The sequence below is a fragment of the Pelodiscus sinensis genome, chromosome 7, assembly GCF_052426305.1.
Source record: "Pelodiscus sinensis isolate ZL-2025 chromosome 7, ASM5242630v1, whole genome shotgun sequence".
Classification (NCBI taxonomy): domain Eukaryota; kingdom Metazoa; phylum Chordata; order Testudines; family Trionychidae; genus Pelodiscus; species Pelodiscus sinensis.
This window is the reverse complement of record NC_143058.1, coordinates 47,971,986-47,999,757: the sequence shown is the minus strand read 5'-3', so window position 1 is coordinate 47,999,757 and position 27,772 is coordinate 47,971,986. Positions and strand designations below refer to the sequence as shown.

Genomic DNA, 27,772 nt, shown 5'->3' with positions numbered 1-27,772 from the left:
CATCTCAGATTAAACATTGTCTAATTTTTGTCATGTTGCAAATATAAGAACATAAATATGAAATGTACTTTATATTTTAAATTAAATCAAATCTTTACAAGTATGTTTTTTGCACTCAGATATTGTTTGTGGAACCATTCAATTAGATTGAAACCAGTAAAACAGGCAATTAGGTATGGCTAATTAAAGGATTTGGCCATTTTTCAATATCCATTTTCATCTAGAACTATGTGAACTGCATTCCTCAGAATACTCCTGTTTTGTCACAGTGTAGTCCTGCTTTGTGGCTGTCTTAAACATATGTTTAGTCCCTGTACATCTATGTCTACCCTACCAAGTTTTGTTGACAAAATTTATTCTAATAGTAACACCCAAAAGCTGACGAAATAAAAATTGTCAAAGGCTGTTCACATTTGCTCCTTCTGTCCACAGATCATGGACACCACATCACACACAAGTGTATGTATCCCACAGTGCGGTGTTGTGGGAAGGCACGGCTAATCCCTGCACATCTTGGGATTTCCTCTGAGTTCTTCCACAGCCTCCTCAGCTGCTGGGAGCTTCATCATGAAGAGCTCTGTGAGCTCTCAATGCTGGGGAATGTTAAAGCAGCACAGCAGCTTGTCCCCCTCCTCCTGCAGCACTAGTCTGCCTGCTGCTGTGTTCCTAGTGAAAGGGAAAACAGGAGCAGTGCAACAATTTGCTCCTTTGTTTATTCCCCAAATGGAGTAGCACACTTAGCTGTCAGACCGAACCCAGAGTTTTGGAAGGAGAGGGATGCCTGCATAACTGCAGAGAAGGCATTCTGTGGACAAAACAAACAACAGTGTCTATGCTGGCTCTTTTTGGACAATAAAAGGAGGGGGAAAGGAAAAAGTATCTTCTAGGGGTGGACATTTTTGGATGCAGGGGCAGTGGTTATTGGAGGTGGTGTTTGTGGGGATTCTGTATGGTGGAGCTCTGGTTTTGCATGACAAGAGTAAATAGTATTTTACCACATGTAGCAGCAATAGTGAGGGGTTTATTTGGTTATGTGTAATGAGGTACCTAATAAGGGTCCTAATGAGGTGGAGTTTTTTCAGCATAATGGGGAGTCTTTCGGGAGCACAGTACAGCTTGGTTGTTGGGGGGGGGGGGGGACGGTGAATGGGGAAGTACTTTTTAAAGTATGGTGCAACCTGGCAGCCCAAACTGGTGGTTTCTTGGGCCGTGTGGACTTGTGCAGCATTTGAAGATACAATACAAGGGGGTGGTGACAGCTTCTTTGAGAACCGTATGGTGGGCAGACTGCAGGTGAGGGCGGGGCAGCAGTTTGGGGGCATGGTGGTGGAAAGCAGCAAGGGTGTTGGGAGCAGCCGTTCTGAAGAGATGGTGCTTGACACCGCCGGGCAGGGGGAGCAGTGTGTTGTGAGGGGCGGCACTGGGAGGGTGCCTAAAGGCTGGGCAGTATCCTGGGCACAACAAGCTTGTCAGATGCGGGGGCTGGCAGCATCGCACAGAACCCAGACGCGGGGAGGGGCTGCAAGAGCAGCACACAAGCCAGCGCCGCCGCAAGAACGTGCGAGCATCGGCGCGGGATGCTCAGGTGTCCTAGGCAGGTTCCCGCGGGGCCCGCGCGCGCTCTCTCGCGGCGCAGACAGGACAGAACCGCGAGGGGCGGAGTGGAGGGGGAGACAAAGGCTGCTTCGCGCTCAGTAGGAACCAATAGGATCGCTGCGTCTCCTGTAGGCAGTTGTACCCTCCTAACTTTCGCGGCGCCGTTAACGGCAGATGGTACGGTCCAATCTTTATCGAAAGATCAGGCTCGCCTCCGGGCCGTTGGCGCACCAATCAGCAGGGAGAGTGCGGAGTTGTGCGGCCCGCGATTGGATGAGACGGGTTGTGACGCGCACGGGCGGGCAGGGAGTGCGAAGTGGCTGCGGGGTTAGTTATGGGGAGTGATCCCGCCAAGACTAGCGGCCAGGGGCGGGCTCATCTCTGGGAGGGAGGTACCGGGGGGGGGGGGCGGTTCGTGGACCCGGGCGGGGTGAGCCGCAAGGGGCGGCGCGCCATAGGCCCCGCGGGAAGGGCCGCCCGGGATGCGGGTAGCCTGGCCGCCCTGACAGTGGCCCTGCGGCCCCCGCGCTTGGTGTAGCAGGAAGCCGGGGGGGGGGCTTCGGCAGGCGGCTCCCTGTGCTCTGTTGGCAAGGAGCGCCGGGCAGTGCAGGCCCGGCCTTCCCTGGGGTTTCTCCCTTGCTGGACTTTTCGAGGGGAGAAAGGGGTATTACCTACCTCAGGGGCTGGCTGGCGCACAGTGTTTTCACTGCCATGTGCTCGTGCCCCAGGGCTCCTCCCATGCAAGTGAAGACCCCTGTAACCGTTGCACAGCTTGATACATCTCAGGCCAGCAGGAAAATCTTCCTCTCGGGCGGCCAGAATTACACTCACTTCCATCCAGTAACCACTACTTCCCCCTCTTATAGTACCCGATATCCTCCAACCCCCTTTAGGCTTACACCTTTCTCATGCTTCCTTAGGTTGTGCACCTCTATCTTGTCCGCGTTTAAGCCAAATTATCATTTTTTAAAGAAAAACAAGTTTTCAGCATAAATTGTTCATATTTTAATGTGAATGTCAGTTGCAGAACATAAAGATCACAAAGTTCTATATAAATTCTTCAGCCCTAACAGTAAAAATCAGACATGCATTGCTTGTTTGTAAATTCATCTTACTTTTACCCTTTCATTATGATATAGTTCTACCTCTGAAGAGCTAATCAACTAAAGTGCAAGGAGTCCAGCTTTATTCTCTTTTAAAATATTAAGAATTTCAGAAAGTCTTTACTGATTTTATAGCTATAAAACAATTATAAATAGAATAGTGATAATTTACAAAGTATTAGAAGAAATATGATTGGGTGTCCATATATGCATGTTCTTTCCCTCTCATTGTGCTTTCAAAAAATTGTAAATTGCATCTTGTTTTCTGTAATTTTAAACTTTCTAAGTATCAGCTAGAGATGGACTGTAACCATTTAACCAATAAGCTGGTGCTTATTGGTTAATGGCATCGGTTACACTCAGCTCCCGGGGAGGAAGCTCACTGCAGCAGGGCAGTGAAGTCTTCTCCTCAGGAGCCAGATAGGTAAGAACTGGCAGTCTGACTCCTGGGCAGGCTTCGTTGAAGACTCTGCAGTATAAAGCTTGTGTAACCATTAAGATTTTAGCGGTTACATGGTTACCATATTACATGATTTTTACTATCCCAAGTATCAGCTTCATTTAAACTAAGATGGTATTTAAGACTGACTTGATATTTTATTCTTCTTTACGTACAGTTTTGGGACCCATTAAGATAACGTTTCTTATTCTGCTTTCAGCTGGGATGTAACCTTATCTGTTGGACTCACGTAATCAGTTTCTGGACTGAAGGTAAAGTCTGCCAATGACCTGCTGTTGCAGTTCACAGTTCTATCAAATTTCTTGAATTATTTCCAGTAGTGATGATTATTCAAATCTTTTTAAAATATAAAAAAATACTAAGTAGGAGAATTATGGTAGGGATTAATGACCCACAAAAGAGATCCATTACCTTCTAGAATATTTGAGCAATACTTGAGGTACCTTTCCTCTCCCTGCCATGTGTCACTTGCATATTCCTTTGAAACACTGGCACATCACATGTGAGTTACTGCTTTCCATTGCAGGCACCATGAGACTTAAATTGTGCTGGGTTAAAATGGAATGGAGTCAGAAGAATGAGTATAAACATATTGTGTGGTTAGAGTGGTTAAGTCAATTTTAAAATGGACTTTTTGTTTAAAAGTTGGGTTTTAAGTTACAGTTTGTTTTAGAAAAATAAATGTGAATACAATTACATTTGAAATCGATAGCCTGTGTTAAGGTCTAGACTTGCTACAGTCTATTAAAAATATTAAGTAGTAGATATTGGGATGTGAATGGTTAACCAGTAAGCCTCACCCTTAATGAGTGAGGCTTACTGGCTCCAGGTAACTGGTGGGAACTGGAGCAGCTTCCCACCCACTGTGGGCAGGGGGTTGCTACAGTCCCTCAGGTCCCGCTGGCCCAGGCATGCAGGACACGGGCTGTTCCAGACAGCTGGAGTACCCTGTCCGCAGCGTGTAGGTGCACCCCACTTGTTTCCCCTTTAAACACTATATTTAACTGGTTAACTAATTAAATGTGATTTTACATCCCTAAAATATATATGTGCTGCCAAATTTTAAAGAAAGTCAAACAACTGGTGGAAGACATCAGCTAAGCATCTGGAATCAGATCTTAAAGTGCTAAACCAGGTTTTAACAGCAATGGCTTCTTCTGCAGATGCAGAGACAATATCTTCTTCATTTAAGTAGTTCAGGTCAATGACTAGTTAATTCAGATTTAAGAAATCAAATGAGAGTTGGGGTGGGGGAAGCTGGAATATTTGGTTTTCCTCTTCCAATCCAATGGTAGGGATAATAAACAAGACGCTTGCCAGTATACTTACCAGTTAACTGGCTTTTTCCTGTCAGCACTGGCGGTGGCCAGTCGTACCAGGTCAAAACAGCCCTGACTGCACAGGGGATAGCAGGCAGGTGGTGGGATCTCATAGCTATGGCAGCCCAGGTGGCAGGCCCTAAGTTAAGTAGCTAACCAGATGAGTTAACTGTTTTAACATCCCTAATCTATGGGCCTGTTCAACAGTGTAGTGATCAATCCAGCAGGGGGCGATTTATCATGTCTCGTTTAGACACAATAAATGATCACCAATCACTGTCCCTTCCACTCCAGTACTTTGTCAGAACAAGAAGAGTAAGGGGAGTCAACAGGAAAGTTTTTGTTGATCCAGCATGGTGTGGACACTGTGACAAGTAGAGCTAAGCTACGTTGACTTACTAACTTAACTCAAATTGCATAGCTTAAATCGACTTGTCCTCAAAGTGTAGACCTGCCCTGTGAATAATCACTATGTGGGAAGATGACATCTTTTAGGTCTAAAAATTTTGTACAATCACTGAAGTTCGCTAATGAGAGAGATTTTCTTTGTTTAATAAATCAATTTTAAGTGCAAGATATATTTGTATCCAAGACAGTTAAGATAGTTGTATTTAATAAGAAAATTGTCATTTGTGACTATTTAACAGAATTTGCATTTCCATCCAAACAGGTCTTTATAGAAGAAAGTAAAAAAATTCTAACAATGTAAAAATTAAGAATCTGAATCCTTATAAGTTATACAATTGCTATGTGTGTATTTGTAGTGCATTTTTCTGCTTAGCAAAACAAAACCCCCACCAAATTTAGTATAAAGGCTATATTTGATTGCAAATCAATATTCTTTATTCCCAATCAATGAGAATCAACTTCTCTTGAAAATAACAGAAGTACAAATAATAAATTAATCACTGTTTCCTGTTTGGCGAATTAAAGTCATAATTAAAATCAGTAATTTAAATGGTTTTGATTTAAAATCACTCCCATCCTGTGTCTGGTTCTGTATTCTTTCAAAATTAGTCCAATTTCAGATTTGTTCAGTTCACATTCCAATAAGTTATTTTTTCTAAACACCAACTCTGTAGACTATGGCTATGTCTAGACTGCAGCGCTTTTCCGGGATAATTATGGAAAAGAGGACGCGCTCTTTCACCATTCCTGTAAACCTCGTTCTATGACACAGAAGGTATGTGTCGAAACAGCAGGTTTTTCCGAAATTTGGCACCATGTAGATGCGCCAAATTTCATGAAAGCCTCTTTTGAAAGAACATTGGAAAAAGATACACAATTTGCGTACTGCAAATTGCCTATCTTTTTCTGATTTAACTCTGCAGTCTAGAAGTAGCCTTAGTGTGTGAGAAAACAGAGCACAAAAAAGAAGTTTGTTTTTAAAGCTTGTATATAAATCAGCACATAAATCATAAATTTCCACAGTTGAAATTTATCTGACAGTTTTCCTGATATGAGGAAATTGCTTATTTGTAATTACAGTAGCTTTGAAATGCATATTATAGTAAGTTTCCTTTTATTAATAAAGTAAAAGGAGTATGACTTAAAAGTAAGGAACAGATGCTTTGAATAAGGCCCATCTCTACATAATCACTTTGAGGTTTTCAGAAGCACTGACTATAGCCTAACTCTGCTTCCCCTGTTATCAGTGTCAAAAACTGATAACTTCAAGTGGGAGCAGGGCTAGGCCAGTGTTAGTGCTTTTGAAAAAAGTTCAAAACTTAACTCTAAATAGCATCTCTTGAATGTTCAAACTTCATTGTGTTTCTTAATTTATTTGGTCATGTTTGTGTTTCAAACTGGGAACACTCCTGTTATGGATGGGAAAAGGAAGGTTGGTAAGTAAAGACCAAAGTAAAGGGACAGATTGTGCCTTGATTATCCACAAATAACTTTGGACTTTTCTGCACATGGGTTTTCTCCTATTTATCAGGATTTTCTACCGTATCTTACCTTTGGATACACCGGAGAGCCCTTAGATGATTGTGGATCCACTTTAGGGGTAGAAAGCTGTTAGGCTAGCTCCCCATTCCAGGCTATACAGAATAATGCATCCTAAGCAGTTTGGGAGATCTGCACACAAACTAGTGTAGTTGTAAAAGCTGCCCTTCCTCCCTCAATGTAAAATGTGTTACCTGTATGTTGAACAGAATAAGGAAATGTCAAGGGTGTTTAAGGACATTTCACAGAGAGATAATTTAATATCCCAACCAGTCTGCTTGGGGATGGTATTTCAGGATGGGACCCTCTTTTCCGTATCTAATCACTGGTTAGAGTGTTTGTGGCGCGTTGAAATGAAAACTTGAGTCTGGGTTTTAAACTGATAACCTCAAGACTATATTATGCAAAGTTAAATGTACAAGCAATACCTCCATTTAACATCGGGGGCAGTCCCCGTTTACACTACAAATAGACCAGAAGGGGAAGTCCCTTAAGGTCCCTATACCTACGACAGAGTCTTTCGACAATGGACGGTTGGAGCTGGCGACCTACTAGCCTCTGGCTGATTTAGAGCCTCGGGCGAGGAACAGCCAGGTGATCCCTCGTCGCTGGAGTTGGGTTCGACGACCGACGATTCGCCTTGTGCTGAATCTCTGCTCGTTGGCTTCCCTTCTTGTGCTTCGGTAGCAACTGGAACAGACGATGGACAACTCTGTGCCCTACCTATCCTTATTGCTATCCTAAAAATAAAACCCTACACTAATCTCGACGCGCCCGACGTACGGACTCGATGATGGCCGACATGCGTTGACCGACGCGACCTGACGTACAGACATGATGACGAGATCTACCTATCTAATACTACCTAACTAACTAAATAACCTAAGTAGGAGAACTGACCTTCCATCAGATCCCTAAAGGAAAAGGTAACTAGAGTACCATTTAGAAACTATACACAACCTCTTTCGCTCTCTTTCGCACCAATCTAAGCCTATTCCTAAGACCCGATGGACAAGCGACACCCTGATCCCGGGTTAAGCCCGACGACCAGAACGAACCATCATTCGATCAGAACCTTTATAGCTTGATCTCATGCATATTCATCACCTTGGTAGTTCAAACTGATTGGATATTACAAGGATGCACTTTACACATGATTCAAAGTTATTGGCTGGTAGGAATGCTATTGAATATTCATGGATTATGCAAATGTCAACTGGCAGGTGAATGATGTTTTAAATCTCAACAGTCACCTGCGGACGTGACAGAACCTATGGCTGATATGGATGATATCAGAAGCTTCTAAATCCAAGATGGAGTTCCAGACTCCATCTTGAAGTATGGCAAATCTTGGCATATTCTAAACATACAGACATTTATGATAAAAGTTCATATTGACAAATATATTATACAGTCCCTTTGCACTGTTTACATATTTTACAGGGTGATATACATCAGACCTTTGCATTTACATTCAAATAGATCTTCATTTTGACATTTCTGCCTTACAAATGTCAAAGAAAATTTCATGGAGGGAAACCTCATGAAGTCTTTTGGGTACTATACAGGTTCGAGATTTGGACTGACATTTTTAAGGGAGGCCCAACAAACATTCTATAGGGAAATTATGTACATCAGATTGCCACTCAGTGGCCTGTTTTCCAGTGTGAAATAAGTTGGAACTCTCCCAGTTCTCATATGTTGGCAGTATGAGGCACTTGCAGTTGGATAAGAATCTCTCCCCTTCCTCTCTCTACTTCCAGTCTGAATTTGTCTCGCTCCAACTTCCAGCCATTGGATCATGTTATACCTGTCTCTGCTTGACTGTGGAGCCCATTATTAAATATATTTCCTGTGTAGCAGGGTGGATTTGATTTAAATTAAATTGATTTAACTCATGCTTGAAATCACTAGTTAGGAAGACTTGATTTAATCATAGTTTTCTACAGAAAAGTGCATTCTTGGTTGTCATAATTAGAGATGTAAGCAACTAGTTGACTATCTGATAAGTACAACTGGTCTCCGACTTAAAACCACCTCCACTTACGACCATCCGCACTTACGACCAAAGTGGTTGTAAATGCGGTCCCCGAGTTACGAACGCGATTTGCGCTTACAAACAGTGCGGTCGCCATTTAACTCAATGGGATCCAAGTTACGAACACTTTGAGATACGGCCAAGTGTTTGGTCCATAACTCGGGGACCGGCTGTATAAGCTTATTGGATTAGTGACTTGACTAGTCGAGTAGTGACTATCGGAAAGAGGCAGCAAAGGGGGGAGCGGGAGCTGGCTTAAAAGACAGCTCCCCCATCACTATCTCTGGGGGAGAGGGGTCTGGGGTGCAGCAGGAAAATGGTGCGAGCAGGGACTGAAGCAGGGGCTCTTGTACATTTCAAAGGCAGAAGCGCTGCAGTGAAAACACATGGCCAGCGGGGACTGCTTCAGTCCCCGCTGGCCCTGTGCTCCCTGTGGTGACCCCCCCCCGTTGCTGCTTATATGAGAGGCAGCAAAGGGGGGGGGCAAGAGGAACCGGTGCTGGGGGTAGCAGCTTAAAGCCAGTTCCCCCCAGCACCATCTCCGGAGTGCTGCTTGGTCTCCCCCTGCTGCCTCTATCAGAGGCAACGAAGGGATGGGGAGGCTGCTGCCAAGCAGCCCCTGTCCATGGCCAGCCTTGTCCACCGCAAACAGAGGCTGCTTCGACTCAGCGCAGGCTGGGACCAACCAGTCCTGGCTTGTGCTGATTACTGTGCCTCTGAATTTTAAATGTAGAAAGAGTCCCAGCTCAAGCCAGCTCCTGGAGCTACCTTGCTACCATTCTGCAAATTAGTCTACAAATTGTATTGACTATATGATTAGCCTGATAACAGCATTTTAACATCCTTAATCATAACCTTAATACATATTCTTCACAACTCAAAGATAGATGTAGGTTTCATTTTTAAAAGGTACACACTATACATTTTTAAACGGTGATTTATTTTGAAAATTTTTCAGATTCATTTTAAACTATATCAGAAAATGAATGATTGTTGGGTGTTATCTCTATATATTAAAGAACGTTCTTCCTGCAGTGCTACAGAGTGACATCATCACATCACACTACGTTGTCGTGCCTTCCAGCCTCAACAGAGTCCCTGAAGCAGTCCCCATTGGCCACGTGTTTCCACTGCAGTGCTTCAGCCTTTGAAATGTACAAGAGCCCCTGCTCACACCGTTTCCCTGCTGTGCCCTAGCTCCCCGCCCCAGGGATAGTGCAGGGGGGAGTCAGCTTTTAAGCCAGCTCCCGCTCCCCCCTTTGCTGCCTCTTTCCGATAGTCACTACTCGACTAGCCAAGTCAGTAAGGGGGCAGGAAGCGTCTAGTCAAGTCACTACTCGACGATCCAATTTTTGATTGCTCCAACCCCAAGCCTTCCATCCCTCATTTGCCCTTTAGATAGGGCAGGAGGCTGCAGCTCCCTCCCCCATTTATATGGGAACATTTTTTACTGTTCCTCTTCCACAGGGAACTAGAGGAAAGTGCACAGTTTACTCCCTTCTTCAATCTGGCTCCGGAGAACAGGGAGCAGATGAATCTGGACCTGTCCCAGATGAGGGACATACATTCCTCCCCAAACTGTGTCCACTGGAACTGCAGCAGCCATGGAGAGGCACTTTTCACCAGGCCCCAAACTGCTGTGGGGACAGGGGGCTGGTATAGTCCTCTCTCCGCAGGGCAGCTTGTATACTGAACCCCTCAGCCCCACACCAAAGCAATGATTTAAATGAAGAAAAACAAAAATTAATTGAGTTAAAGATAGGGGTGTAAAATTGCAGTTAATCAGCTAATCAAGTAGTTGATGGAATTTCCATCGACTACTTTATTAGTCAATGGGAGAGGGGCACTTGCTGCTCCTGCTGCAGCTCTGCATTTTAAATGTAGTAGGAGCTGGGCTGCTGTGTGCCCAGCTCCACTATATTTTAACTTCAGAGCTGCAGAAACCAACGGTGTTCTCAAAGGTACTAGCAATCGTTGCTGCTCAACTACGTAGGCAAGGAGTCTTCATATTCCCATATCTCGAGTGCTGCCTCATAAGAGCAACTACAAACTCGGATACACAGAAGGCAGTCTCCCTCACCAGAACCCTTTTTCACACTCTAGGATTACAGATAAACCTCACTAGATGCAAACTCCAGCCATCACAAATTATGGAATTCATCGGAGCCCACTGTAACTGTGTGAGGGCCATAGCGTCCTTACCCCTCAACAGATTGCACGCTATCAAGGACCTCTAAATGATATTACAGAACACTCCAAACATGACGGTGAGAACTTGTTTACAACTATTGGGTCACACGGCTGCAGCCACCTCAGTGGTGTTGCATGCCAGGTTGCACATGTGATCAATGCAACATTGGCTCCGGACAGTATACAATCCACGGTACAACTCAGACACCAAACAGGTGTCCGTCCCAACCAGGGTCAAGCGTCCCCTCCACTGGTGGACAGACCAAAGAAATGTGTGCGCTGATGTCCCTTTTTGCAAACGTACTCCATCCATTACAGTTACAACGGATGCATCTCCTTCAGTGGGGAGCTCATCTATCCCGCCTCACTACCCAACGCCAATGGTTGAGCCAGGAATCCAGCCTACACATAAATGTTCTGGAGCTCAGAGCAATATTCTACGCATGTCAACACCTTCCTACAACAAATACAGAATTGTATGGTTCAGATTTTCACGGACAATCAAGCAACGACTTTTTACATCAACAGACAAAGGGGCGCCAGATCTTTCCTATTATGCAGAGAAGCTGCCCACCTTTGGACATGGTGCATAGCACACAACATATACGTAGAGACCCCCTATCTCCCGGGCAAAGACAATCTAATGGCTAACAGCCTCCACAGGAACTTCAGATCTGACCACGAATGGGAAATAGATCCATCGATCATACATCAACTCTTCACACGCTGTGGGTTTCCTGACGTGGACCTGTTTGTAACCAATGTCAGCAAGAAGCATCCATGTTACTGTTTACGTTCTGGCACTGGCAAGCACTCCCTGGAGGACAAGTTTGCAATATGATGGAACGCAACGCTCTCATATGCTTATCCACCCATCCCCTTCATACATTGAGTGGTCAACAAAATAAGACAGGAATTACCCACGGTGATCCTTATTGCCCCAGACTGGGTGAGACAGACTTGGTACACTTACCTTACTCAGATGTCCATGAAACAACCATGGTGTCTTCCATTTCTTCCTCATTTCCTAACCCAGGAGAAGGGGACCCTGCACCATCCCATCCTCCAGTCACTCCATCTTCATGCTTGGTTCCTCAATTGCTAACATCGCTAGAGACAACATGCTCAGAAAAAATAAAACAAATCTTACGCAACAGTTGCAGACCATCAACCAGAAAATCCTACCTTTACAAATGGCACAGGGTCGCGACATGGACGGAACACAGAAACTTGAAACCAGCCACAGTTCCTCTCAACCTTATTCTGCAATATATACTAGAGCTGAAAGACTCAGGGCTATTGCTCAGTTCTCTTAAGGTTCATCTCGCTGCCATATCAGCTCTTCACCAACCTATTAACAATAAATTAGTTTTTGCTCACCCTACGATCAAAAGATTTTTGAGAGGCATACAGAATACTTACCCGCCTCACAGGCCCCCCCACACTGGCCTGGGACCTGAACCTGGTTTTCCAGGCTTTCACTATGAAACCATTCGAACCTCTGACAACATGTTCCATGCTCTATCTCTCCATGAAAGTTGCCCTGCTCACGTCAGCCAGGAGAGTCAGTGAGATCTGCGCTTTCATGTCAGACCCTTCACTCACCACATTTCATAAAGACAAAGTAGTTCTCCATCCCCACCCGAAGTTCCTCCCAAAAGTTTCCTCACACTTCCACTGTAATGAGCCTATAAATTTACCTGTGTTTTTCCCAAAACCTCACACCAGTACCAGGGAGGCTGCATTACACACGCTTAATGCAAGATATGCAATTTCCTTCCACTTGGACAGAACTAAACAATTTCATAGACTGTTCTTCTCCACCACAGAGAGATCGCTCGGCATGCCAGTCTCCACTCAGAGGATATCTCGGTGGACAGTGGAGTGCATTTCTCTAGCTTACACTACCAAAGGACAGTCGCCCCCTTTCCAAATCAAGGCCCACTCAACTAGGCCCACTACCTCGACTACCATGGCCTACATGCATGGCATCCCCTTCATGAACATTTGTAGGGTGGCTACATGGTCCTCCACCCACACATTCACAAGGCATCAGTCCCTGGACAGTCACCCCTCTAGGGGTACTCATTTTGGTCATACTGTCCTCCATACAGTACAAAATACTGCCTAATTGAACCACCCACCTTCTTCACGGTACGGCTCATAGTCATCTAAAGTGGAGCATTCAGAGGGACACTCCTCGAAGAAGAAGAAGAGAGGGTTACTCACCTTGTGCAGTAACTGAGGTTCTTCGAGATGGTTGTCTCTGTGGATGCTCCACCACCCTTCCTTCCTCTCCCCCCCTCCCACTTTGGTCTGCTAGAGTCTCCCTCTGGGGAAGAGAAGGAACTGAAGGGACTGTTGTTGCGCATGTGTGGTAGAGGCACCGCAAGTGCCATTAGCTTCACGTGCGCAGCACACCAGAGAGCACGGCTACCAAAAATCTCTGACTAGGTGCGCAGCAGTGCCCAAGACACCTAAAGTGGAGCATTCACAGGGACACTCCTCGAAGAAGACAGGGTTACTTACCTTGTGCAGTAACTGAGGTTCTTTGAGATGGTTCCTAAGGTGGAGCATCCACAGGAACAAACATCTTGAAGAACCTCAGTTACTGCACAAGGTGAGTAACCCTCTCTTATCTGGTAGTCAACTAGTTAAGGACCCAAGCTGCTCCAGGTAAACATTCTAGTATTGGTATAAAGAGGTTTCAGCTAGGGGGAAAGATTCTTGAGGAGGCAGGGTGGAGTTGGAAGGGCTGGATCAGCAGTGGTCCACACAGTATTGCAGATATTTTGGGTAAAACTTTTACACAAACCCTAGGTTGATTAAATTTTTCTGGGGGCTCTCCAGTCCCTAGAGCAGCCAGGGTTTAGGAGGGCACTAAGAGATGTCTTAGAGCCACCTTGACCCATCACTTCTATGCTGCAAGTGTTGTGTTGAATCTGTAAGGGTACATCTACACTAAGGGCTAAAGTTGAATTAAATACACAACTTCATCTATGTTAAACGTGTTGTTGAAGTCAAAGTACCTTAACTCGGCTTTTAGTGCGGTCTACACAGCAGGAAGTCAAAGGAAGAACACTTCCTTCAACTTCCTTTACTTTTTGTGAAATGAAGGTTACCATGAGTTGGAGTAAGAAGCCCGTTATTTCAAAATTATTTTAAAATAATGGGCTCACTGTGTAGACGTGCACTCTGTTATTTTGAAATAAGGTGAGTTATTTTGAAATAAGCATGCAGTGTAGAAATAGCATTATGTTGCTAAGAGAGGCAGTACTCAGTCTCAACTGTAATGTTTTTATTTGGCTATATTAAAGTTTATTTAAGAACAAAAAACCCACCCCACCTCTGCTCACAGAATGGGCAAGTGGCAGAGGACTTTGAAAAACTAATCTTCCTCACACTTTCTGAGAACCTATTTTTTCTCTTTTACTTTCCCAGACAGAAGTAAAAATGGGGCAGCGATGGCAAAGGTAACACAAAGTAATCTTTTAAAAAATGTACAATTTCATTTTTCTCTTTTGCTTTGTCATAGGCCAAAATGGGTGATGCTGAAAAAGGCAAAAAGCTCTTTGTTCAGAAATGCTCTCAGTGCCACACAGTTGAAAAAGGGGGTCCGCACAAAACTGGCCCTAATCTTTGGGGTCTGCTTGGTCGTAAAACAGGACAAGCTGCAGGATTCTCTTACTCGGATTCAAACAAGAACAAAGGTAAAAAACAAAAGGGTGACATGGGGTAAGGTGCAGGACTGGAAGCATAAAGAAGCAAAATTAATTCAATGATTGCCATCTCAAAAATCCGTACAGAACTACCCTTATAGCTGTTGAATGGCAGCATCTGCAGAAGCAAAATGTTTTTTAACTGACATTTTAGAAATCTCTTCCAGCACATCTTAGATTTTTGGTACCTGGCTATTCACTGCCTTCCCAGAATTTTGCATTGTCAGAGGGAAAATTTTAATGCCTATTTCTTGGAATGATGCTGGCCATTTAGTATGATATTGCTTCAGTTGGTCACTGTTCTTTACTGGCATTGCATTTGACAGTCTCTTTACTTAGTGGCACTTGACTAATTATAGCTCTAATATTATATGCTGATGTTGTGTCTCTATGCACTGTTTTAATGCAGATGATCCTGAAAGTAACAAGGTGTTTACAAGTATTTTTACATAATAAACTACAATTGAATTCATGTTAGATTTATTTGGCTCCAACTATTAATTGCAAATATGATTCTTAGTTTAAGATATTTAACATTTTTTTGAATTCTTTGACTCTTCAACTTTACTGGGATCCCAGGCAACTGAAGAGAATGTGTGTGGAATTCAATCTTATACTGCAATTTCATTTATAGAAAGATCCATTCCCACAAAGAAATCATGTATTTCACTATTAATGTTGGTCAGAAAGTGGTTATGTGAGCTAATAGTGCAAGTGATTACTGCAAATAAGCCATCAACAGATACTTAACTGTACTTTAGATTAGGGCATAACACATAAACCATCTTAGGCAATTTATCTCCTGAACACAGAAATCAGACACACGGGGTGCTGCTATTACTAGTTTTTCAATAGTCTTCAGTACTGTTTGCCACAAAGATGGAAGCTGACACTAAAATGATTTAATCTTGCAACTAGTTCCATTCCCTGCCAATAAACTTTGGAGCTACAGGGGTTCACTTCCAACATCTCTGTTGATTGTATCTTTGAGCTTGCTTCAGTCTACAACAAGGCTAGGTAAAATATGGCCCATGGGTTGGATCCAGCTCACCACTCCATTGGCTCTGGCCTGCAGGTTAGTAGGGTGCCCCATCCCTGCATGCCATTCAGAAAAGCCAGCTGCAGGGCCCTTTGAACAGCTGGGAGCCCAGGAGAGGCTGTGAAAGAGGCTTAGCTGGGGTTGGGGGCATTGCTCAAAGTACCCCTCCCCCTGTCACTTGCAGCTATTCACATACGCACATGGCCCCGGCAGCTGGTGCGGGGGTGTGGAAGACAGGGAGCATGTTTGAGCAATTTGCTATGTTCCTGGCTGGGAGTCGCCCAGGTAAGTCTCCCAGCCAGAACTTGCCTCTGGCACTTTGGCTCCTCCTTCTCCCCACCCCTGTGCCCCTCACACCCCACATAACCCAAAAGCTCCTGCATCCAGATCCTGCACCCTAATCACCTGCCCTAGGTCACAACCTCCTCCTGCCCAAGATCACGACCCAAGTCTACAACTTACCATCTCAACTACTTCAGACCTCACTAAGGTAACAAAAGTCCAAAACAAGAGTCCATACCAACAACAGGTACTTCCAACCAGCTTAGGCTTCTAATCAGCCCACCTCTATGCTCATTTCCCAGTCCCTCTGATACCTTCCTTGGAGTCCTTTCATGGTCTCAGAGTCTTCCATAAGACTCCAGCTTACTCCATGTAGGTCCTCCTCCAGAAGTTTACTTAGCCCTTATGAGGTCTAGTTTTGGGCTGCCATCTGATTCCAATTAATCTGCCTCTTCTGGTTAAACTGAAGATAATTATGGCACAGGATAACTGACTGAAAAAGGCTGGCTGTCCCAGGCCTCCTAGCCTTTAAAGGGACGGGTGACGTTATACACCTGTCCCTATTAGAGAAATTCCAGAGAATAGTAGTGATACTGCTGTTTCTTTTGGAAAGTTTTCTATTGCCCCTAGCATGTTCAACATTTATGAACCACTAATTGGGGAAATATAGCGTGAGCTAGTGACAGTATGCAGATGGTCAACTATATTTTTAACAGAATTAGAAGGAGCTTTCCCTGTGCTCACCCAATATCTAGGTCAAATAGGTAATATCAAAGCTAACTTTTAATGTATTATCTGGAGAAGGTGGAGGTGCTGCTGACTTGACAGAGAGAAGTGCTTTAAAGAGCTGGCAAAATTCATAACCACTGTGTGTAATTAACAATTTCTGTGAACAGTTTTGCCAGTAAATGGATAATCTCAAGATTGAAAAGAGAATTTGCTCAACCCTAACTAAAAATTACACTGATAAATTGAATCTGAATACATTACAGGAAAACATGGTCTCTACTGCACTTGAATATGAAGATATTTGTATAGATTAAAGTAGCAAACGTTATTCAAAAGTGTTCAGTTTAACTAAACTTGTTTTAAACATTAATTTTTCCAAGATGGTTGGTATAAATTGGAATATTAAAATGAGTCAAAACTAAACATAGTACCAGTTGTATGTGAAATATGAAATGTGTTCATGCAATAAAAAATGCTGGATTTAATGGATCATTCATTCTCATTCTTTTTTCCCTCCTTTGGAATTTAGAACATAAATTAAGTAGTTTACTTTCAGACCTTCATACCCTAGATTTTGATACTTAGAATATGCTTGACATATGTAGCTATATGTAGAAACAAGTGGTAGGACATTAATACAATTTAAGCAATTCATTATTGTCTAAACTTTTCAGGTGTTGTTTGGAATGAAAATACACTGATGGAGTATTTGGAGAACCCTAAGAAATACATTCCTGGAACTAAAATGATTTTTGCTGGCATTAAAAAGAAGAATGAGAGAGCAGATGTTATTGCATACTTGAAAAAAGCAACCTCTTCGTGAAGTGTTTTTACAACTACCGTGTTGTCAGGAAATGTTTCAAAATTTGAATATCTCTTTTATCGGTATTCATGTTTCAGTAGTCTGTTAATATTTGTTTATTAGGTACTGGCCTTAGCATCTGAAAAAATCAGTCTTTATTTGATTTTTGCTAAGTCCATTGCCAAAACAAAATAAGGATGAGCACTATAAACTACTATTCTATGATGGTAAAAGTGACCCTGGATAGCCATTTCAAAAGAAAAATATTGTTCTTCTTTCCAAGAGCTTCCAACTGAAGGGTCTGGTCCTGCAGATATTAATATGTATCTGGAATTACACATACATATAACTACATTGAAATTGATGTGACTATTCAATTTAGTACAGTTATTTACATGTATAAGTGGTTGTAGCACTGAACCCTAATGCTTCTTTCTTGAAGATTTTACTTAGGCAGAACTCTCAATGAAATCAGCAGTGGCTCAGCATTTTGCAGAATTCAGCCCCAACTTAAAAGAGCAGGGAATAACAGACAATGGAACTGGACTGTTAATGGAACTGGACTGGAAATGGGGAAAAACACTTATAAGATATTTTTAGGAAGCCAATCAGCTTTGTTTCAAGATGTTAGTATAAAAGTGAAACCGGAGGAATTGGAACAGCTACAGTTTGATCTTTGGATACTTTCAAAGTTTTAGGTTACTCCTTGAATTAGTTCTTTATGTGTTAAAAAGACATAACTGTTCAGCAGTCTCTTTTCATTACAGTTATAGAGTTTTTTTCACTACATGTATTCACCTCATGAGTCAAATATATTAAGATGTTCATCCCCCTTACCATAAAGAAACAAACAATGTCTGGAATAGCTCAAATGATGATACTAAAAGCAGGAATACTTTCACCTTTAGTTCATACTCACAAATGTTTTGGTATTTATAAATTGTAATGGTTTAGTCTGGGTTTGAGAAGATAAGACTATCAGCTGAGCTGATATCTTACCCGAATAGTTTAGCAAGTTCAAGGATTAAACATGCATCAAAACTGAACTACCTTTCTCACTTTATTAAGGCACTTTGAGCTTAGGTTCTGACGGATTCATTTATGCTGTACCGTATTTATACTATGGAAGAAAAGAATTTCAGTCTCTAGAGTTATAACTCATCTTTCAAATGGTAAACCTTGAAAATGAGGTTGGAATGGGGATTGAGGACATTTAAAAATGAAAGCGCTACTGTTAATAGTAGGACTGTCAATTAATGCGCGTTAACACCTGTGATTAATGCAGAGCACAATTAATGCATTAATTTTTTTACGCGTTAATTGCAGGCATTTCTACAGCACTGTTGCTTTGAAACGCCGCCAGGGTGCTTCAAAGGGGCAGTGCAGTAGGAGCCCCTGGCTGATCTCAGGCTCCGGGCAGCGCTGCCCCTTTGAAATGCCGCCAGAGCATTTCAAAGGGACAGTGCCTGTAGTCAGCTGTGCAGCAGTGGCAGCATTTCCAAGGGGCAGCGCTGCAGGGAGCCGGGGTCAGCTGGGGACTTCAGCTGATCCTGGGCTCCCGCAGTGCTGCCTCTTGGAAACGCTGCCATGGCGTTTCAAAGGGGCAGCCCAACGCAGAGCCCGGGATCAGCTGGGAACTCCAGCTGATCTCAGGCTCCTGCAGCACTGCCGCTGCCCCTTTGAAACACGGCGGTGTAGGAATTTCCAAGGGGCAGTGCTGCCTGGAGCCAGGGTCAGTTGGAAACTCCACATGATCTCAGGCTCTCACGGTGCTGCCCCTTTGTTGATGTACACAAAGCAAATGAGGTAAGATGTTTAGGGTACTTATGTGCCTTATTGATTAATGTTCAGTTCCATGTACAACACTGCCATGACAGGTAAATTAGTAAGTTACAGTTAAGGAGTATATTAAACAATATACCCATTTACAGTGCACCACAAAAACAGTAATGTAAGTGAATGTTTCCCTACACTATTGTGTATAGAAAACAAAAGAGTAAGGCACTTAATTATTTGTAATGAATTTGTCATTTGTCAGGTACATATCCTGAAATGGCATCAATAATGCAATGTTGAACTGTATAAAAAATCATACCAAAATACCACTCACTGGAGAAAAAAAAACTTGATAGCAAATTAAATAGACTTTTTATGTAATACTGAAGCAAAAACCAATACTGTAAAATAAGCAATAAAAGGGATAAGTATATGAAGTGAAATTGCCCATTACAGGTCAACTTGCAGAAAACCTCTTAGACCACATACACACGCATTACTGTTGATGTTCAATGGGCAGTAACACATGAGTGAAGGCTAAATTTTAACAAATGATTTATAATTAATAATTTTCAAGCAACAAACAAATTAAATGATTAACTTTGTTTCAATTCATCAATGTCTGTGAACATACCTTGAGCTCCTCTCTCAGCTGGAGAGTAGGGGAGAACAGAGAGAGCATGGCTTACATTTCCACCAGGTGTTGTTTTGAACAGGGCTTACTGGAGCTAACAACTCCTGCATTCAGTATATACACATGGTATTAAATATTGTCATACAGCAATATAAATGGCTTTCTGAGACCACATCAAATAAATATTTGATGTTAAAAAAATCTATTCATTTTGGCAGACCAAAAAGTAAACTTGTCAGAATGAAAACCAAACTGAAATGTATCAAATTAGAATTTTTTGGTGCATTACACATGATTTTTTTTTCATTTTTGTGAATAATTCATATCTAGCTTCAGTAAAAATACAATAGAAGTATGCCTTTCAGAGGGATTTCATGTAAGACAGAGCAGCATCTTCAGTGAATATTTAAGAAATTCTGCATACAAGTGATGACATATATACAGTATATATAAAAAAAGAGGGCAAAATAGTACCTCACTGGAGGATCAAAGGAAAATGAAGAAAGAGTAAACTTGTGGTATGTAGGGGAAATTCAAACTGTAGAAATAAAAATAGACAATTACAAAAAAGTGCTATTCTACAAAACACTGGTACGTGATCAGCTGGGTGGGGGGCAATTAAGATGACTCAATTCAGGCAATCAAAAGAGAAGACAAATTTGTGAAATGCTATAAAGCTATGTTATTCCTATGAAAACTGACATGGAAATCTTTGAACTTTTGGGATGGTGTATGTGTGTAAGTAAAATATTATTATACTGAACCAAGTCTCCTGGAGTTCAGAGCCTCAAAAGGTATTCAGGTTACAAGGGTCTGGGCTCCAGGCATTGGTGTATGTCACAATTCAGGGCAACTGGACCTGTATTTCTTCTCAGCCAGTGATGAAAGTAACTTAAAATTCCTTACTGGTATGGTCCTAGTGCAACTGGGTCCCTGCCAGCTCTTTAAATAGTTCCCTGCTGACTTTTGCCAGCCCAGCCAGTTCATGCTGGAGCTGTACACCAGGATGCACCCGCTTACTTTCCCCTCTGCTCTCAGTAGTCCAATCAGGAAGAAAGCCCTGAGCCTGTTTAAAACCAAGCTATTTATTCAAAAATCCTTTCTTTGTCTGTAGGACTCTGCAGAATCCAGTTTGAACTAGTATATGTGTGCCTCTCCTCAGAGGTGGCTTCAAAGGGCTGATAGCCAGAGGAATTACATTAGCAACCCCCTCCTCCTGGAGGCATTACACACAAAGCTTCTGCACATACACATGCATACACACACAACTGTATTTTAATGCAGTGGCCCCCAAAAGGTACCAAACCTAATTCAATAAGATTTAATTTAGTTCCACAAGGTTTGCTGAGAATCCCCCAGGGCATTGTCAAGTCTGTCACAGGCTGCACTGTGCCCTTAACAGGACAACCATGGGGAGAGAATGCTGTGCTAACATGGACTATCTTGAAAGAACACAAGCCCCTCTGCCACCCACACACCCTACTTTGGCAACCACTCCAGATGGCTCATTCCATTTCCAACTTCTTTTTCCCTCTTCCTGAGTTTCCTCTCCCCTGCCATTATCCAGCAGTTCATCTCCCCCTTGCGTCTGTCTCCAATGTCATCTGCCCCTCTCTTCACCTTTTTTACCTTCCTCTGGAAACAGTTTGGCCTCAACAAAACCTGCCCAGCCCACCTCCAGTTCGACCCAGAGTTCCGCCCCCTCTTCACCAAGGAGCAGTAAGGGTAGCGTGAGGACAATGGCTTCAGAAGATGGTCTGAGCACTGAGGGTGCCAGGACTACAGCAGCTAATCCTGACCAGCAACACTAACCCTGTCGCACCCCTTGCAGTGAGACCCAGCCAGACGCTTAGAGTCATGCGGGGAAACAGCAGCTCGGAGACGTGTATTTTACTCCCACTGCTCTATTTCGCGCCTGCGCACAGAAGATCCCCTCCCACTCTCTTTGCTCTCGATTGACAAGTTTCTGTAGCTCACGACGCGTGCTTTCTCAATGAAACGCAGGCATCTTACAGAATCAAGGCAGGCAGAATGAAACTTCACTGAGCGCAATACCCCCGAACAATAAACGACGCTGCTAAACTGATTTCACTCAGTGTGTGCGCTAAATGAAGGATAATCGAGGACAGATACCGGCTCAGAGATAGATAATCTAATTCCTTTGTTTCAATGCTTTCTCAGGACAGATGATAGATTTTCTCTGACAGTTTCAGCACCTGCATATTCTGGAGAGCCTGCTTTAACCTCCCTGATGTCTGCAGCAAAAGAGGGAGGAGGATAAATCAACTGTTACAGCACAGAAATCTCTCCTGCTCCCTCCTCCCCCATTTGCACGTGTCTTCATAATTGGCGTGCATCTTACCCTCACAATTTAAGTCCGGAGGGGAATGCTCAGTGAGGATTAGTTTTCTGACAGCGTTTGAAGTCGCTTTCTCTTTCATTTGATTAAGGATTTGACTGAGTGTTTTTCAAGTGAAACATCTCATTCATGAATTTTTGAAAACGCCTTCAATCAGGCCCGGGTTAGCGGATGAAAGCTGTATTCACGTGTTAGGATACATGACTATGTTTTCAATCACTTGTGCACAGGCATCGATTTAGCAAGGAAAATGTGCTTCCCCACGTGTCCGTAAAAATAACCCCCGTCCGTCTGTCTCCGTGGATGCTGGGCTTTCTGTCTCGCAGCTGAACATGCTGCAGGAGGCACAACGAGTCGCATGTGTTATTTGCTGCTCCTATATGCTCAGCCGCCTCAGAGGAACCTCACATTCCTATGGAAAGACGACCACGTGCGCCTCCTTGGGTCTCCCTCGGGGAGAAATGACCATGGCAAAGCGCTCCCGACAGATGCACTCACGTCCTCCCATTCTACAGTCGCTGGCTCTGTTTGCAGAAAGCCAATAAGAAAAATACCATCAACTGCACAATGCACTCGGGGCGTGGACAGTTCGTTTCATTAAGCCGCGCGTGCGAGTATAATTTTCAGGCACAATCAAGTGAAACACAGAAGGGAAATAATACACGCGCATTGATTTTAAACGAATATAAATAAAATCGTAACCATTTATGTGACTAGAAAAGCAAGACTTATACATATTTATACCTATCTGTATTCCCACGCACAAACATTCACACCCACACATCTTTCTCGCACACAAACATGCCCACAAATTCCTCCTTCCGCACACAGTCTGCAGTTTTAATGAAAGGACTGAAACTCTCCTTTCTTTGAACTACTGACAATGCTCCCTTGCGTGTAGGTCCCCAAAGTACTGATGTTCGTGATTCATTAGGGAGGGCATGAGGGGCACAACACATAATCCAATCTCAGTCACTCGAGCGAGTATCCATGCTACTGCCTCCAGAAAAATAGGATGCTGCTGACTCTGTCCCTGCTATAGCCACTTGCTCTTCCTCCCCCCCCCCCCCCCCGCGTTCTTCCCTCCTTTCTCGCTCCCTCCCTCAGTGGTCTGCTGGCTGGGTTACGCAGGAGCAGCCGCTTGCAGCAGCAGTTCGCAGAAGGGTTTGCAAAAGCGCTTTCAATTCAGTGCATCCCCGGGCGGAGGAAGCCGCGGCAGCACCTGTCCTTGAGGAAGTGGCGGGAGCAGGAGTCGGAGGGCCTGGCCCGGAACCGAGCGGGTAGGGGTGGACAAGAAGAACCGGGGAGAGCAGGGGCCAGGTGGAGGAGGCGGCGGCGGCGACTGCTGAGATACAATTGGAGGCGGCGAACCAGCCTGGACAAGGAGCGAGAGCGGAAAGTCGGACAAACGCTGTGCCCTCGCTTCTAGGCAGCGTCTCCTCCCCACCCACGAGGAAACCCGGGGCCCCTGTTAGCCATGGATTATCGGGGAGACAACTAGTCGGAAGCCGTTTTGGCAGCGGCCCCAAGCTGGGAGCGCAGCCGGTGTTGGGAGGAGGCGGCGCTGGAGCCCGGGGACCATGTCGGCTGCTCCGGCTGCCAGCCTGGACTTCGCTGCGGTGGAAAGTTTCCTGGACCGGCACCCGGAGCTAGTGGAGAAGTGGCTGAAGAGGAGGAACTCGCCCGCCGCAGCGCCTCCCAGCGCCAGCCCCGGCAGCGCCGCTGGCGGCCCTGACGCGCGTCGAAGCAGCGGCAGCCCCAGCCTGGGCTCCGCCAGCAGCTGGGCCAGCAGTAGCCCCGGGGAGGCCAGCGCGGCGGGCGGGCTGCAGCGAAGGGCCTCGCAGAAGGAGCTGAGGCAGAGCTTCGCCAGGTCCAAGGGCATCCACGTCAACCTGACCTACGACGAGCACGTGCACGCCCGAGCCCAGGAGCCGCTCAGCAGCATGCGGAGAAGGGCCCTGCTGAGGAAGGCCAGCTCCTTACCCCCGACCACGGCTCACATCCTCAGCGCCCTGCTGGAGTCCCGGGTCAGCCTGCCCCAGTACCAGCCCACCGCCCTGGACTACAAGCGCTACCTCAGGGAGCACAACGAGCGCCAGTTCTTCTTGGAGCTGGTCAAGGACATCTCCAACGACCTGGACCTCACCAGCCTCAGCTACAAGATCCTCATCTTTGTCTGCCTCATGGTGGAGGCTGACCGGAGCTCGCTCTTCCTGGTGGAGGGAGCTGCAGCTGGCAAGAAGAGCCTGGTGTCCAAGTTCTTCGATGTGCATGCAGGCACCCCGCTCCTGCCCTGCTGCAGCACCGAGAACTCCAATGAGGTGCAGGTGCCCTGGGGCAAGGGCATCATCGGCTATGTGGCAGAGCATGGGGAGACAGTCAACATCCCAGACGCTTACCAGGTAGGCCCCGGACTAGCCTTAGGACTTATGAGTTTGAACACAGGAACTTTCATGCCGGCCAGTCCTTGGGACTCAAGGCCCAGCTACCTGCCTGCTATGGCCCTTGGTTTCCGGGGACTTGGGTGAAGCTTCCTGGCTTCTGGAGCATTGTGACATTCCAGAAGGGCCATGTTGCTCCTATTACTGCTGCCCTAAAAATAGACCAAGTGTCCTCGGAGGAGGGAGTGAACCTAGAAATAAAGGTTTAAAAAATTAATAGGTGTAAGCCTAATCCTAGGTAGAATTCTGAGCTCTCAATCAAAATGATAGGTAGTGAGAGGTCAGGATTTCCAGGTGGCACCTCTGTCAGTTGCTAGGGCAAGCCACTTAACCATACTGAATCATAGTTTATCCACCTTGGAGGGTTTTTTCTTCAGTTGGAACAGACACCTTGCATTCTAACATTAACAGATCACCACAGTAGCATAATGTGAAATTGCATCAGTGTCATAATACAATGTTGTGCTGTGATGAAGATTTGTGGGCTCCTGAAGCTGATTTTGGGAACCATTAATCCCCCATCGGCATTGCTTGCAAAATAAAACTAGAATAGACCAACAAAATCCAGAATAGCTGGCAAGGACAGGATAACTAGCTATAAAATGAGTACTGTTATATTTCTATACTTCACATTACAGAGTGGTTTTATGGATTGATTCACTTTGTAGAGTACTTTGAAATCCTCTGATGAAAGATGCTATAAAAGTGCAAATTTTTATTATGCTTATTCTGTATCAGTGGCTGAGTTAATCTTTCCATCCTGGCAACTGCTAAACCAATCTAAAGATAAAATATTTCCAAGCAGCATATATTTTGGCCTTTGGATGTGTTCCTGCTCACTGACACAGATTTTTGCATCTCCCCTTTCTCAACTTCAGATTACTCACTTTGAATGTTGAGAGTGAAATCCAGGCCTCTCTGATGATGGCAAAACTCCCATGTCCCATTGACCTGGGCAGAGCCAGGATTACACCCTTGCTACGTCTACATTGGCATGATCTTGTGCAAATACTCTTTAACGCAAGAGTTCTTGCGTTAAAGTATTTGCACAAGAGAGCGTCTACACTGGCATGTGCCTTGCGCAAGAGATGTGCTTTTGTGCAAGAGCATCCGTGCCAGTGTAGATGCTTTCTTGCGTAAGAAGGCTCCGATGGTCATTTTAACCATTGGGCTTTCTTGTGCAAGAAATTCATGTTGCCTGTCTACACTGGCCTCTTGCGCAAGAACAGTTGCGCAAGAGGGCTTATTCCTGAGCGGGAGCATCATAGTTCTTGCGCAAGAAGCACTGATTTCACACATTAAAACATCAGTGTTCTTGCACAAGAACTCCCCGCCAGTGTAGACAGGCAGCATGTTTTTGCGCAAAAGCGGCCGTTTTGGCGCCAGATCGTGCCAATGTAGACAAAGCCTCCGAGTTTACTCATTTTAGAGTTCAACCTGTGCACGCGCACACACGCACACACACACGTACTTGCTTACTTACTTTTTAAAGCAAAGAAGCACACATCCCTTCAGGTTTCCTACTCTTTTTTTCTGGCTAGGAGATTCCCTCGGTAGTCTTAAGTGTCTATAATATCAGATTTTAAAGATACTGGAGTTTGTTAGTGCCAGGGTGTGGCCCGTCATTAATTCTCTCTGAGTATATGGAATCTCTGGACAGCTCCAAGTGCTTTCCTTGCAGGAGGTGAGGAGACCACTGGTGTGGCATGGTATTTTCTAAAGGGTGAGGTGTTGGAACAATTCAATCTTTCTTGCCTCTTTTCCTTGAGAGAGCTCAATTATTTCAATAGATGTATTTGTTTGTGGCAAAAAATGGAGAAAAATAGTCAGGGCACATTCCTTTAATTGAGCAATCTATTTATTTTATATTCTATTTCTTATGGTTGGCTTCTACTCATTGTAGTCAGACTAATTTTATAACTAATACACTTCTTCTCTATGTGCTTAAACTAACAAACATATACTAAACGGGGAAGGGAGCCTAGGGGTGGAATCTTTATCTCTGTTCTTCCCTTATGTCCATCAAATTTACACAGTTGCAACTTCATTGACTTCAGTTGAGTTCTGATTATCTTCAGTGACAAAAGTTTCATTCTCTGGTTTTGTTGAGGGTTTTGTCTAAGAACAGAATTGGGAATCTGGCTTCTCTTTTGATTAACCAATGTGATTCCCAGTTAATGCAGTTTATCTTCTTATACCTGGCAGGTTTGTGACCAATACATATTATTAAAGCTAAAGGAATCCTAATTTATTTAATACTGGCAAGAATAAAGATCCCCCTCCCCCAAAGAGGCTAAGGTACACGTGATTAGACAAGTGACAGATGTTCCCTTTCAGATTATTGCTAGTGTTTTCAGGTCATTGTTAGCATTCACAATACACTACTTTAAAATTTAATACAACTATGATATGATTAGTCAGTGTTAATGATGATCCAGGTGTTTGATCAGCTGAAGTGAAAAAACATGATCAGGTAGCTTTTGTCAGGCTAACAGATGGAGGAAAAGGGATGACAGAGTTCTTTTTTATATTTGAGAATGAGTGCAGTGAAGTCAAAGGGTCAGGTGTGGAGAATATTACATCTTTAATTTAATTTAAAGTGTGTGTTTCTGAACATAAACAAGTTAAAGAGAAAAAAATATTCCCCAAGTATCATTCAACTGGTTAGAGGTAAGTGCATTTAATTAATAAGAAATTAATAAGATTTAGGAGGTTTATCATTCAATGTTTCAACCATCACTTTTACTTCCTCAGGGCCTGATCAAACTCTCATTGAAATGGAAGTCTTTCCATTATCTTAGATGGAAATTGGATTGGGCTCTTGTTATAAATAAAGTGCCTTCAAGTTTTACTGAAGTCACAGGGAATTAAGAGTGTTCATTGTGTAACATTGGGCCCTAATACATTAGGTCCCAGTCCTACACGGTAATGTGTGCAGATAGGTTCCCTGAGCCAAACAGAGCTCCTTTGATTTAAATAGTGTGTAATGGCTTACATGGTGTTTTCAAAGAGGATTTATGTTTTGTTACAAAATGCCTTTTTCTGAAGTGGAACAATCATGAAATCAAATAACAATTTGAAGCCTTAACAGTGAATGTAGTGACTATTACTTGATTGGGCTGGATCTTGTTAATCCTTACTCATGTGAGCAGCCCCACTGAAGTCAATAGGACTACTTGCATATGTAAAGGTTTGCAAAATCAGGCCCAGAATTAATTTTAAATTTGAAGATTACTATTCAATCAATTTTGTATTATTTATTAATAGTAGATAAACTAATTGGCTCTATTTCTCCAAGATAATTTGATTTATGAAGTTTAAGAGTTATTAAACAAATA

General features: G+C 43.9%; 1 protein-coding gene and 1 pseudogene across 2 annotated transcripts; one reads left to right on the top strand and one right to left on the bottom strand.

Moving 5' to 3' along the window:
* The first annotated feature begins 1,667 nt into the window (after window positions 1–1,667).
* LOC106731249 (cytochrome c, testis-specific) lies at window positions 1,668–18,270 on the top strand. 2 transcript variants are annotated; one of them, XM_006119450.5, is made up of 4 exons: window positions 1,668–1,773; window positions 3,359–3,410; window positions 14,189–14,363; window positions 17,097–18,270. In XM_006119450.5, the coding sequence occupies exons 3-4, from the start codon at window positions 14,195–14,197 to the stop codon at window positions 17,243–17,245; spliced, it is 318 nt and encodes a 105-aa protein (XP_006119512.1). In that variant the 5' UTR covers window positions 1,668–1,773; window positions 3,359–3,410; window positions 14,189–14,194; the 3' UTR covers window positions 17,246–18,270. The 2 variants fall into 2 exon arrangements, with proteins under 2 accessions (XP_006119512.1, XP_075789830.1); XM_075933715.2 differs by lacking the exon at window positions 1,668–1,773 and adding an exon at window positions 1,819–1,923.
* Window positions 18,271–21,800: 3,530 nt separating this feature from the next.
* On the bottom strand, window positions 21,801–24,673 carry LOC149524071 (uncharacterized; annotated as a pseudogene).
* Between the last annotated feature and the right edge of the window lie 3,099 nt (window positions 24,674–27,772).